General features: G+C 39.8%; 1 protein-coding gene across 2 annotated transcripts in view; it reads right to left on the bottom strand.

Moving 5' to 3' along the window:
* Nucleotides 1–299: 299 nt before the first annotated feature.
* Nucleotides 300–14,710, bottom strand: part of LOC121883574 (homeobox protein Meis1-like) — a 64,623-nt gene continuing 50,212 nt past the window's right edge. The window contains exons 10-13 of one of the 2 annotated variants that reach the window (XR_006092242.1): nt 8,278–8,336; nt 3,836–3,925; nt 3,476–3,590; nt 300–371 (exon numbers count right to left, since the gene is read on the bottom strand). Coding sequence is in view for 1 of the 2 variants with exons in the window: in XM_042391899.1 (XP_042247833.1) it covers nt 3,532–3,590; nt 3,836–3,925; nt 8,278–8,336 (208 nt within the window). In the remaining variant the exon portion in view is untranslated. Of the gene's footprint in view, nt 372–2,381; nt 3,591–3,835; nt 3,926–8,277; nt 8,337–14,710 lie in introns of those variants that run through there. The other variant, XM_042391899.1, reaches the window with a different exon arrangement.

Below are 14,710 nucleotides of genomic sequence, written 5' to 3' on the forward strand. Positions count from 1 at the left end.
TACCGTTCGCACAGATCTCTAAACTGAGAGCACAGATTTACACATGGATCTTTTTTTTTTTCTCCGCTGACCCCAGGGGGCCTCTGTAGTTAAGACACAGCTGTTTATTATTCCCTGCAGGATCTCCATCTGTCCTCTTAGTTTTTTTGTGCTACAGCTGATACATTTTTTTTTTTTTTTTTTAAGTTCACAGAGCGCACATGAAGGCGTGCGGAGAAAGAACCCATCTCTGGTAGCCATGGAGACAGTGGCGGCGGAGGTCAGGTGTTTCCTCGCCGTGGCCGCCTGGGCGCTCAGAAGGGGGGGGTGGGGGGGGGGCGGCGGCGGCGCTGAGGGAAGGTGGGGTCCTGCTCCACGACCGCCACGGAAGTCTGCAGAGAGAAGAGATGGACACACGTAAACAGGAAGTAACTTAAAGACGACATATTATGCACATTACTGGAATATCTTTGCTTGATTTCCAGTTAAAAACTCCTTATTTATCTTCTACTGGTCCTTTATGCAGCCCCTCAGTTCAGCCTCTGTCTGAAACAGGCCGTTTAAGCTCCTGTCTCTTTAAGGCCCGCCTCCTGATGAGACCACTCTGTTCTGATTGGTCAGATTTCAGGAAGCTTTGTAAACAAACTATAATAGCAGGATTTCACTTCTTTTTCTCCGTCTTTACTCTAAATGTCAACTTCTCAAATCCATCCGAACATGTTGGAGCTGAATCAGAAACAAAGATTACGGAGCGGACGGCCGTTTGTGAGCATGTGCGAACAATCCGACATCATCACGAGGAGGAAGTGGACGTAAACTCTGCAAACGAAGCGTTCAGAGCAGGTTGAAGCCCTGACTTTTGTCTTGCAGGCAGCATTTCTTACATACGTTCACTTCAAGTTTTTGACCATGTTTAACATCAGAACAGGAAATAAATAACAGAAAAAGCGAAACTACAAAGTCAGTATGGTCTGAATGTTTCATCCTGATCATTAAAGACAACTTAAAGCTGCGTTTATTGATTTGATTCCAACCTTTCTTCCAATCATCTTGATTCCTTTCTTTATTGATACTTTGGGGCATTTTTAAACCTTGAATCTTGAACACAGCAATCCTACTCGGACCAAAACAACATCCAAACCACATGATTTGGCAAAAAAATGCTGAATAATAAGTCTGAGCTGCATTTTTCCTCATCATCCTCATCATCCTCATCATCCTCATATCCTCATCAGCCTCTGGGTACCAGGTTGGCAGGATACAAAGAGAGCGATCAGGCCTGAACCAGAACTTACAGGACGGACCCCCCGTCTAGAAACAACACTATCTCGCAGAGCTGCTCCCTAAAAGTCGCTGAGTCGCTCCTGAGTTGACTCACATGTTTTAATTGCTTTTTGAATTGCTGCCTGAATGACTCAGCGACAGACTGTAAACTTTCACAAACTCTTGTCTCTAAATGACCTGAATACATAACTGATGATAAACAGAAGACAGAGTGTTTCCTGCTCTCAGCTCAGTGAAGTCAGTTTAAACTGACGTCCAGTGTGATCCACTCTTCGCCGTCAGCAGCCAATCAGGAGAGACGACGCTCCGTGCTGCACTTGGATTTTATAACTGAACTAATACCGGGATGCACACTTTTTATTTCTCTGACTGTTCACAGAGACATTAATAATGTTTCTCATTGGAGGCATATTAATGTTTAGTATTTAGGCCTTTTAAGAACAAAATATATGCAGTGAGATAAATATAATATAGAGAAATATGTAGATGTAGATGAAACACATATTTATGATTATTATTAGTTCAGTGTGTGTAAGACAAGTCTGCACTGCTGACGACGTTCAAACTAGAGGTCTGCATCTTCGTCTCACAGCTGACATCTCATCAACATGTGTGTGTGTGTGTGTGTGTGTGTGTGTGTGTGTGTGTGTGTGTGTGTTTGTGGTTGAAGATTAAAAATTAGGAATCATTTCCCAGAAGAAGCAAATGCAAAAAAAGGAGGCCAAACGGCTGTCCATTTCCTCATATTAATATATGTGTGTGTGTGTGTGTGTGTGTGTGTGTGTGTGTGTGTGTGTGTGTGTGTGTCGCAGCTGCATGCATGGCTGCATCAGATCCCGGCTGACAGGTGTATTGTTTCCTGAGAGCCATAAACTCAGTAATGGCAGAGAGAAGAAAGACTAAACGCTTCTTCTGAGGGCTCTTTAATTGACTTTGGTCTGAGTGATGTTGCCGTCTGACTGACCACATTTTAGGGACCAGGACCCCCCCCTCCACCCCCAACCCCCCCATCTCTAGCTCCTCTACACTTCCTTTCTACCCATAAACGTCCTCTTAATCTCTCCTCCCCACGCTAACCCCCCCCCTCCCTCCTCCTCCTCCTCCCATCCAGCTTACTAGTGCTTACAGAATAATTGGACTCTGTGTAATCAAATAAAGAGATGAGAGCGTTGTGCGTCGCTCGTTAACGATCAGTTCGTTAGACAGAATGTGTGGAGAGGATCTCAGAGGATTAATTGACCTTTTAAATCAGAGGGAATTGGCTTTAATTAGCGAGGAGGAGCTGAGAGGAGCGGCGATGAGGCTCGACGGGATGATAGGATAGAAGGAAGAGATGTTGTGGCATCTTGTTTTACACGCTCTGCCTCTCAGCTCGTCTGCTGTTGTAGTTCTTTAGTTTGTAGTTTTATCTTTCCTCCCTTTGTCACATTCTTCTTCTTCTGTCTTATACTTTGTTTTTCCTAAAAGTGTTACTCAACTGGAACTTCTGCTAATTAGTAAAAATCCAGAACCTTGTGTGTCGTGTGTCTTCATATGTTTAGATAAGGACGGGAGTTTTCTGAAAAACCATCTAATATCTTTGTTTATTCAATATTTATGTTTTTTAGCAGCCTTTTTAACGAAAGTCCTGGATGTTTGCAGGCTAAACGTCACGGCTCGAGAGAGGAGACGAGTCCGTGAGTGAGCGGAGGACGGTGGTGAGTTCAGACGCGTCTGTAATAACAGCAGGACTGATGGACGTCTTTACAGCTGCAGACAGAAACAGTGATGCAGGAGAAAGGCGTCGGGGAGTTTTACGGATACGGAGCTGCAGTTTTCTGTTCTCACAATGAAAATGTTGTTTAACTTTGTTAAAAATAACAAAGGTTTAAATTTCTGACGGCAGCTGCTGTAACGGAGCCGAACGTTCTGAGAATATGGAAAATAAACTGCAGGAACAAACTTCATGAGAGATTGTGTTGAGTTACAGAAGCCGGTGGACTTCAGCTCTCAGTGACAGTGCCTACATTACCCATAATGCAGCACGACTTGATTCACTCAACTGTGCAGTTTCAACCCTCAAGCAACTCCTAGAAACTACGGTTACGAGCGACTACGTTGCAACAGCAAAATATGTTTTGCGAGGAAACGTGACTGAATTACGCTGCAGTGAAAGGTTCAGTGATTTGGGTGAATCGACCCTTTAAAGCACCTGACTCGTGTTTTTACTCACGGTGGTTTTCTGGGACGCTGGGTGGGTCCTCTGGCTGCAGGGTGGTGGTGGTGGTGCTACATGTAGTGCCACTGTCCCTCCATACCCATCCCCATCCCCACACCACCCATCGGACCTGCAGGACACACACACACACACACACACACACACACACACATTTCACTCTGTTTTATTATGATTATTGTAGCTTTTAAATCCATTGTCGGTCATCTGTGAATTGCACTAACCTGTATGCAAGGTGCTGCACAAATAAAGTTTGATTTAATGAACTACAACTACAAAAAAAATGCAAGTTAAAAATCCAGAAACACAACAACACAAGGTGTGAGTTTGAATCGGTGTGTGTGTGTGTGTGTTTACCAGGTGGTCTGATTCCCATGTGTGTCTGTCCGTCCATGACGAAGCCTCCCATTGGCTGACCATCTGGGCCGTACGGTCCCGCCTGGCTCACTGCGGACAAAGGAGGAGATTATTCTTTTTAATTATCTCTCGCTGCCTGCTGGCCCACACTGATGACATCACTCTCACGTCCGTACTGCGAGGTCATGACAGCTGCCGTCTAACACGCGACTCTTCCTTCCATATTACATCTTTGTTCAGAGATATCAACTACTAACAAATACTGTCAGCCAGATGAGCTTCAACTATCCTTCACAGAGGATTACTTTAATCATTTTGTGACCTCGACACCCACAGGACGAAGTTTACGTTTAATATTCTGACTGCTAATAACTCATATTATAATATTCATATAATAAACATATCACTGCTACATAATAAATATTATATGACCAAAAGTAAGTGTCTGTCTTTATACATTGTGTTCTTTTGGACCAGTGGTGGAAGAAGTACTCAGATCCTTCACTCAAGTAAAAGCATGCAGGACTTTTACTAGTAAAAGTTAAAGTATTGCAGTAAAAGTACATAAGTATTATGAGCTTGATGTAGTTAAAGTATTGCAGTAAAAGTACATAAGTATTATGAGCTTGATGTAGTTAAAGTATTGCAGTAAAAGTACATAAGTATTATGAGCTTGATGTAGTTAAAGTATTGCAGTAAAAGTACATAAGTATTATGAGCTTGATGTAGTTAAAGTATTGCAGTAAAAGTACATAAGTATTATGAGCTTGATGTAGTTAAAGTATTGCAGTAAAAGTAGTGGTTTGGTCCCTCTGACTGATATATTATTATATATGACATCATTAGATTATTAATAGTGAAGCATCAGTGTTAGAGCAGCATGTTACTGTTGTAGCTGCTGGAGGTGGAGCTAGTTTACACTACTTTATATACAGTTAGCTAGTTTAGTCCAGTGGTTCCCAACCTAGGGGTCGGGCCCCTCCAAAGGGTCAGCAGATAAATCTGAGGGGTGGTGAGATGATTAATGGGAGAGGAAAGAAGAAAAAACAAAGTTCTGATACACAAATCTGTTTTCAGTTTTTGGACTTTTTCTCTAATCTTTGATTTTTGCTGAAATATTGGATCATTTGAACATTTATTGAAATGAAAGCATGTGAGAAGTTTAGAGGGAAAAATCACTATTTGGTGGAGCTGTTAACAACTCATAGACATGTGAAATGTGACCCCGACTACGACTTTGTGTGCTCACAAAATAATTGTTCAACTTAGTTAAAATCACAAAGGTTTCAATGTCTAATAGTGAGTGTTGTAGTGGAGCTGATGTGTCCCAGAAATATGATAAGTAAACTCCAGGAACATACTTTATTTTTTCATGAATGAACGATGGAAGAAACTTTGAATGAGAGATTGCATTGAGTAACAGAAGCTGATGGAACAGAGGCTAGACAGGAAGTGACATCATGACTTCACCAATGCATATAAAGATATTCTAGATAATAGAGTTCTGGCTTTGTGTGAGCTGTTTGCTGACACTTCCAGCTCCATAAAGAAATGGTTTTCTCAGTTTGTCGTGGAAGAATTTGACTGACTGCAGGTCGACCTCATTAATACTCTTAATGCTTAATGAAAGCAAATCTCTGCAGTCAGGTTACAAAATCTGATGGACGACCTGGAGGCTGATTGATACTAAACTACCACATATGGCTGGAATATTCGGGTGTCCACATATTTTTGGCCATGTTGTGTATTTCCACTAATAATTATGAAACTAGTTATATATTACTTTATCACTTCTTTCCATTTTCACTACTTTTACAATAGTTTATGTACTCAAATGCTGTGTTCAAATGCTGGTGGGAAAATACGACATCTCAGACTTCACGTGTTGTTTTGTTGGAAAAAACAGAAAACCATTAAAAATACTGCAGGTTTGTGAGGTTTTGTTTGCAGTTTTTAAACACTGTAACTTAACAATAATTAGTTCATATTTTATAAATACCCTTCTGTTTTGTTACACTTGTTTATGATGTAGTTTATTTCATCTTTCTATTTGCATGAAGTCTTTAGAGGAAGAAGAGGAGGAGGAGGGAGAAGATCATTAATTAACGATGAGATGACATTAAATGAAAAGTATTCATCCTCGTGGGGAAGTAAGCTTCATAAAGTTTCATCTTGAGAGGAAATAAATAGTCACATTCCCAGGATGAAAGTCTTCAACAGTTTCCCATCGCTGTCATTCAGCAGTGTATCGGTGCTTTTGTGTGGAAGTCAGGCCCCGGGGTTAATGCTAACAAAGCTCAGGGGCCAAAAGACTAGCGGCACTTTAGCCCCGCTTTAGCCGGGCTTCTATTTGTTTTAATCCCAGGTTAAAATGTTCAATGGAGTGGTCAGTCAAAGCGATTAGCATCTTTGTCTGGAGCTAATCCTGCTGGGGTTTAGAGGCCATTCAATCCTGGAGTTTAAGCCTCTCTGTTCATTTTAACACACCAAGAGAGCCAAGAGAGCCAAGAAACAGTGAGCAGGGGGAAGTTCGCTCTTACTGCTCCACTTCCAAACACTCTGACACTGTTTTTCTGACCAAAAACATGTCTGATAGAGCTGTGGATCATTACAACATACAAGCAACAAGCAACATGTTCTTCATTCAAACATTCCCTGCTTTTACTTTTATAACTTTTACAACATATCAGTTCCCTTCTCAAGCAAATAAAACAGCTGACAACACAAATTCTGTTTGCTGTTTCCTTGTTAAAGGATCATTCTGGTGATTTTCTATATTTTTCTTCTTGTCAACAAATCTCATGTTTGGATCCAAACCAACAATGAACTGATCTACTAACAAGTATTGTCTTATTCCTCCGTTGTTGTCCAAAAACTATTAAAAACCTGTCAGTGAGTCACACCGCTGCACTGGGTCACATGTTCCTTCATCATGAAAAGTTTGGTCACGTTAGTTTGCTTAGAAACGGCTCCAGAGACTCATAACAGCATCACGTTTTCAGTCTCCTGAGAGTAGTTCTGTGTAAGGCAGAGAATTACTGCTGTTTACAGCTTCACCAGCTTGTTGTGCCACATATGATTGTACATTTCTCAAATAACCTCATAACAAAGTCAAGAGGTTGTGATCTGCAGCACAACAAGCTAACGAAGCTGTAAACGGAGCCACGTTTTCACACATGTGCAGTGGCGGGTTCCTGTCTTGTCTTCTGTGCCTTACACAGAACTACTCTCAGGAGACTGAAAACGTGATGTTGTTATGAGTCTTTGGAGCCGTTTCTAAACAAACTAACGTGACCAAACTCTTCATAATGAAGGAACATGTGACCCAGTGCAGCGGTGTGACTCACTGATGTGTTTTTAATAGTTTTCGGACAACAACGGAGACAAAAAAACAACCTGAACCTGAAGTTCTCCTCATTAACCGGCGTACATCTTTACCTATCCTGTATCTAAGTCTCTGTTCTTACTTTTTTCTATTTGTTTTAAGGTTTCCATTCATTTAAATTTGCATTTTAATATTTTGATGCTGTTTTTCATTTTTGAAAATGTTTTAATGCATTATATAAAGCATCTTGAATTACCTTTATTCATAAAATGTGCTACAGTACACAAATAAACCTGCCTTGCCAAAAACACAAAATGGAGTCAACCAGCAAGCCAGATAATCACGACACCAAACCACCTGAGACGTAATGTGTGGAAGCATTTTAGATTCAAGACCAGATGGAAAACCCATAAATAAAGGTAATCCGTTTGCTCACTTTTCAAAATAAGACTACTTAAGAGCTTACAGTAACATTAACACAGCAAATCTAAAGTCACCTGTCATGAGGCTGAGGAGGCATCGACATGACGACCTCTACGATGTGGTTTAGGTCATACAGGAAAATTATTTGATTTTTTGAATGTGATATTTAGCCGTAAATGGATACTTATCATTCTGACTCCGTTTAATGAGAAGCTGACACATTCACAATGTCTATTTTTCGTTTTTGTTTAACTTCTGGATTTGATTTATCTGTGAACAGCTAATGGATGGGATACTTTCCAGCAAACAACTCTGAAATCCAACATGTCAGACCTTACTGGAACACAACAATAATAATAATAATAATAATAATAATTTAAGAGTCTTTCTCATAACCCAAGGACACTTAACATACAACAAAAAACAAAAAACTAAGAAAAATAAATAAATAATAAAAAAGAGCTAAGCTTGGCTGAAGAGATGGGTCTTAAACACACCAGCATGCACTTCCTAGGAAATGTTTTCATTGCTCACAAAATAAAAAGATAAAAAAACAAAGCTTTAACAAAAACAGGGTGAATAGATGACCAAACAGAGGAAAAACTTGTCATTGTAGATTAATGTAGGGATTGTACGGTAGCTTGCGGATGCAGTTTTGGACATAAATGTAGAAAATAAAAAGTGTAAAACTCGCCTGCTCTGTTGGACTGGTCGATCATCGGCTGAACGATGCGCCGCCTCGCATTGATGAACCTGAGAAAAGAGAGAGAGAGAGAAGGATGGAGGAGAGAAACAGGAGGAGGGAGGAGAGAAAAGGGACAGTTTGTAAATGAAGTCTGGCCGGCAGCATATGATTTCAGTATTCTGTCTGTAAAGCTGCAGGGAAACTGACTTCCTCACAGAGGCAAAGCTCTGATACCCTACGGGACATCAAACGCCTCACTGCACACAGAATAGCCAATGTGTAGTTTTTCTGATGTGTTTTCTTTCTTATTTTCTGAGAATTACTGGGAAAAAAATGGGATAAAGTCACAAAATAGAGATGAAAACTGCGTCACACAACCATGTGAAACATGATTAAAACATCCACATTTATCAGCAGCTTAAATATTGGGACAAAGTATCATATTTTTTCCCCCAAAACATAATTTTGAGATCATTTTGCAACCGTTTCAAAACTTTGCAAGAATAAGAATGATGGATTATGAGGTGTGAATAAGGATGATGTATTTTTTCCTGATCTTATCTGAAGGTTGTACATATTGGTATGAAAATGAAATAACATAAAAAGAGGTGGACCTGGACCTGTTTTTATTTTACAGCTAAGATGCAGAACTGTGACCAAAAATAATTTACCTGAATGGAGACACTTAAACTAAAAAACAGAAAAATAAGTGTTGCTGGATTTTTGGACCAATTAGCTGAAAATAGAAAAATGTAATGTTACATAAAACTTAACCTAACTTTTAGTGTCTGATACAGAAATGACCCAAAATGTCAAAGATATTGAAGCAATATGTTACTGCTATGAAATAATGATTAGTGCAAGAAGCCAACAAGAGCAACGTTTAAATTTAGCAGCTAAAGTTAGCTAATGTTTGAGTTTAGCTGTTGATTTGGTTATGAATAGCTAATAATTCAAATTGGCAGCTAAAAGAGTCTGTTTCAGATTAGCAAACAGTTTAGTTCATAGCAGCTAAAACGATTTGGCTAATGATTTCATTTAGCATTTGAAACAATTTAATTCAGGCAAGCTAACAGTTCAGTTTAATTGCTAAAATAGTTTGGTTCAGACAAGCTAACAACATTTAGTTTAGGAGCTGAAACTGTTTGTTTATGAACAGCTAATAATTCAATTTAGTAGCTAAAACAGTTTGATACAGATTAGCTAACAGTTAATTTATAGCACGTAAAATAGTTTGGTTAGTTTAGCTAATTATTAGCGGCTAAAACAGTTTGATACAGATTAGCTAACAGTTAATTTATAGCACCTAAAATAGTTTGGTTAGTTTAGCTAATTATTAGCGGCTAAAACAGTTTGGTTCAGGTTATCTAACAGTTTAACTGAAACAGCTTGGTTAATTTAGTCAATTATTTAATTTAGCAGCTGAAACAGTTTGATTTAAGCAAGCTAATCATTCAGTTTAGCAGGTAAAAGTGTTTGCTTTTGGTTAGCGAAGGGTTCAGTTTAACCGCTAACAGTTTGATTCAAGTTTGGCGCCGACCCTGAACCGTGGCGCCCCCCGGTTCGAATCCAGCAGGGATGTTTGTTGTGTGTTATTCCCCATCTCTCCCCTCCTTTCCTGTCATCTCTCTGATGTTAACTCTCTAATAAAAGTATAAAATGCACAAAATCAGCTGTACACAACCACAGGTGGGGTCCCATTCATTGAGTACTGCTGTAGTTTTATTGTGTTTTCATTATTCTTCCAAAGGTGAATCAGGGGTTAACTAACATCACCAGGTTAATACAGTGGAATAAAAAAAAGTGTTAACTACACTGAAACCAGAAGCTGAACTCTGCTGATGGCGGCGGGCTTCGGGGGGGGGGGGGGCTGCAGCAGCGGTGCATTCATACATGTCCCCTTCTAAGTACACTCTTGAAAGCCATCATCCTGGTATGCGTGACCTCTGACCCGGCACCTCCTGTGACCCCCCCTAACCTCCCCTGTTAACTCCCCATACTCCCCTCTGCCGCCTCCCCTCTGCAGAGGAGCGTTCTGGTCTTCCTCAGCTTAAAGCCTTCTGAACCGCCCGTCGACCCCTCCTGACCCGCCCTGGAGTTAAAGCTCTGTGGTTTCCCACTTGATTTATGTCCCCTACAAACAGCACCACCTCCTCACCTCCTCACCCCCGGGTGGGACAGTTCCATTTCAACTTGTTCGGAAAAGAGGGAGGAGAGGGGGTAAAAAAAAATGGGGGACGACCCGGTTTCCTTTTCAAGAAAACAAAAGCCACCGCGGTCTTTTCAGGGAATGAAAAAAGGCGAGCAGGAGGAGGAGGAGGAGGAGGAGGAGGAGGAGGGAAGACTTTAAGGGTTAGAAGTAGGGGAGCTTCATCCAACAGGAAGCTGAAAAGTGTCATCGACTGAGCCGTCAAGCTGAAGCTGCACAGAAACTACTTTCAGTGAAATATCTGTCTGGTTGGTGTCAGTCACCTCTGATATCGATGGAGCTGATAACAGAATTCCTCTGGATTCACAGGATCATTTTACAGGCTCTTCTAAAGAAACAGTTAAAATGCCCTTTACAGTTTCCTGGAAAGTTTTTTTTTTGTCTGACCTTAAGTCCAAAACCCGCAAATATGTAATTGATTATAATGCCAAGGCAAATAAAAGCTGAAATATTTCACATGTCAGAGGATTAAATAAGAGGCTGTTGGGATTTTTAACTTGAAACACGACTAAAACCATTATTCAACTCTCTCAATCTATCTAATCGTTTATTTGATTAATCGTTGCAGCTCTAGATGAAACACAAACAAGAAGACTGTACAACAAAAAGTGAGGACGATTAGATGATTAAAGGCTGAGAAACTTAGACTGTTGTGTAATTTTTGTTTTTTTTGTGAAATACTGGATACTTCTTCTTCTTTGGTGCCTCTAAAATCCTTCAAATGAAACAATCCGAGAGGCGAAAATGACTGATGACGTGTTCACACTACAGGGCATAAACTGATATATGAAAGGCAAACCTGAGATTTCCTGAACAAAGAACTGAGGATAATTATGGACGTTTTTCTTTCATATTAATAGTCGAACAACAAAAAAAGACACTTAAAAGAGCAGTAACTCAAAAGCTCAGTACGTACATTACAGACCCCCCCAATTAATATGGGGGGGGGGGGGGGGGGGGGGGGTCACAAGGTGATTAAAGGGCTAAGTTACACAAAATTACATTTATTTTTCCAAGTTGTGAAGTTTTGTGAAATACTGGATAATTGGTGCCTCTAAAAAATCCTTCAAATGAAACAATCTGAGGTGAAAATGACCGAACTGTTAAACTGTTGATGACGTACTTTATATCACACAGGGTTGAAAGAGTTTGTGAGATTTTTTTAAAACTATTACTTCCAGGAAATATATCACTTTTTTTTTTCCAGAGATAAGCATAACTTCTCGCCAACTTCTTCATATTGATCAGATTATGTCACAGATGTAGCAGAACAACACTTAAAAGTGCAAAAAAACAACATATTTTTCTAGTTTTCTAGCTCTTTTATTTCTTCACTTTGCTTTTCTGACACCTGCAGCAAAACAAATCCCCAACAAACATGAACCTGGTGAATAATGTCTGACCGTTTTCAACATTTCCTTCTAATGTTACCGGTTTGAACACATCTAACGGTTACAAGAGAGCGTGAAACCATCTTAACGGTGCTGACCTGGTGTTTTTACTGTGTGTAGTGACAGAGAAACATAATCTGTCACACGCTGTTATTGCCCTCTATATTCTCCTCCTACATGTGTCTGATTAAGCCACTTGGACTACTGATACAGTACTTTCATTATCGATCCATCTGCCATTAGTCGTTTATAGATAAATGGCATCTATAATTCAACAAAGAGCCCACAGTGATGCCTTCAATGTGCTTATTTTGGTCATAAATGACAAAGAAAAACAGTCTGGAATCAAAGAATTGTTGGTATTTTGTGTGAAAAATGACTAAAACGATTAATTGCTGATTGAATTATCGAACAGCTGATTCACAATATTTAAGCACACAGCTGGATCTAAGCTGCCAGTTTGCTGTAAAATGTAAAAAACCTGCAAAAACTTAGTAATGCTGACGACTTCTAGATGTCGGTGATGACCGTCCGACCTTTCGTACAGGTCGCAGCGGTGATGGTGATAACTATGTTCAGTGATGAATAGACTGACGTTGTGATAAATGGTGTCCAAAGGGGGTTTCAGTGTGGATACATAGTGCTTCCGTTAGAGATGTCAAAGCTTCACCCATTCATGACCTCTTCACACTATGAGACTGAGTTTACAGCTGCCGACCCCCCGAAACACACCCACATACATAGCACAAAGACATCGAACATCGACCACCGACGTCCCCCCCCGCCCCCCACCCAGCCCCCCTCGGCTTCAATAACACTGAGGCTCATTCTTCTGCAACCAGACGAACCATAAACTGACAAAGTTGGTTTTCATGGTAAAACATTTTTCATTGTGTGTGTGTGTGTGTGTGTGTGTGTGTGTATGTGTGTGTGTGTATGTGTGTGTGTGTGTGTGTGTGGGCGGAGTGCAGCCGACCTCTAATGTGACGGCTTAATGTAAACTGTATTCACTTAATTTGACTAATCAACATTTCTTAACTCATTTGTGTTCCCAATTTCATAATTTGTGATCTTTATTTATTCATTAATTAATTTGTGACTATAACTGACCCTCACTGTGGATTTAGCTTTTATTTTGATATTGGACTAAAAGATATGTGGTTACAGGCCTTCTTCTTCTGTGTTTTCTCTAAGATTCCTTAAATTTAAACGCTCCTGCGGATGTGTCGTCCAGTTCAAACAGACTCAGCTTCAGAGTTCAGGGTTGCTATTAAAATAAAGTTTTAACCACATTCTTCATTTCATTCGTTCTCCTTAATGCATCCATGATTCATTCATGCAGACTGAACGTGTTTGACGCCTTTATAAGACGAAGTATTAATCAAGAACACAAACTAGTTTTTATTTCCTCTGTGGATCCTCCCAAACTCTGTATGATCCTGTTCATGTTATAACAAGATATTTTTCACATTACCATATATTATATATTTTCTTGTTAATACTTCTGTAGAAACAAAATAATTCAGTGTTATAACACAAAATGTTCTCTGTGTATCTCATTAAAACAAAAGTTTATACAGAAACATGTTAAGTTTGTAGACTGTAGAGTCGTACAATTAACAAGTTAAGTAAAAATACATGAAATGCAGGAATAAGCTGAATACATTATGATACTAGTATAATACTAATAATAGTAAAATGCATATAATGAAGTATACACAGTATATGTATTGATGGGTAATTTGATGAACATAGATGAGGCTCGATGTTGTTTACTGCAGGCTGAAGGAAACACGTCTCATGTGATAAAGAAAAGAAAGAATAACATCCGTCAGATATGTTTCTGCAACTGATGTGTCTTTGTTTTACTTGCTGAAGATTCTTTTTTAAAATATGCATAAAGATGCTCATAAAATCCTGACTGGAAACACCAGAAAACTGAAAAATACCCCCAAATGTCACAAAAAATATTTACAGTTTGACTGAAGTGGAAGAAAGAAACAGATCTGTCACCCTGACGCTGCTGTAGCTGCTTCTTAAAGGATGAAAAGATGAGTTAATGTCCTCCGTTTGACTCCTGACGGGGTTTTAAATGCACATAGAAACAGTTCAGTGGTGAAAGACACGAAGCAAAGATTCATTTGTCTTTCTGTGTGAACATCTTACAGTAAGTAGAGGTGCAGGACTGATTCTTTAAACTTTAATCAGCCGTCGTATCAGAGCTGCGACGATTTGTCCATCAACAGAAAATTAATCAGCAACTATTTTGATGATCCAACAATCGTTATAGTCTTTCAGCCTCTCACATGTGAGGATGTGAAGCTTTTCTGTGTCATACACGACAGTAAACTGCTGATCAGACAAAAACAAGACATTTGAAGACGTCACCATGAGATCTATGAAATCATAACAAGTGATTTTCACTATTTTCTGATCTTTTTTTTTAGACAAAATTAAACAACTAATCGAGAAAATAATGAAAATAACCGTTAGCTGCAGCCATAGCCTGTACATGCCCAGTGTTGTGCTGAATGAACATGACAGCTTGAATTAGAAACGGTCAGAATCAGAGCTGATCATCATGGCGGACTGAATACAACACCTTCACTTCCTGTCGAAACAACCGACGGCTCAGCTTACAGAACATGGAATAAACTACATCAACGACAACGAATCAGTGAACCGAACTGAACGAAACGATTCGAATCAGTAAAGTGATTCGTTATTTCCACCTCTAGTTGGAGGCCGAGGGAGGAGGAGGAGGAGGAGGAGGAGGAAGAGGAGGAGGAGGAGGAGGAGGAGGAGGGAGGTGTGCTTCTCTCTGTACAGTCAGACGCTCTCC

The sequence above is a fragment of the Thunnus maccoyii genome, chromosome 2 (genome assembly GCF_910596095.1).
Source record: "Thunnus maccoyii chromosome 2, fThuMac1.1, whole genome shotgun sequence".
Classification (NCBI taxonomy): domain Eukaryota; kingdom Metazoa; phylum Chordata; class Actinopteri; order Scombriformes; family Scombridae; genus Thunnus; species Thunnus maccoyii.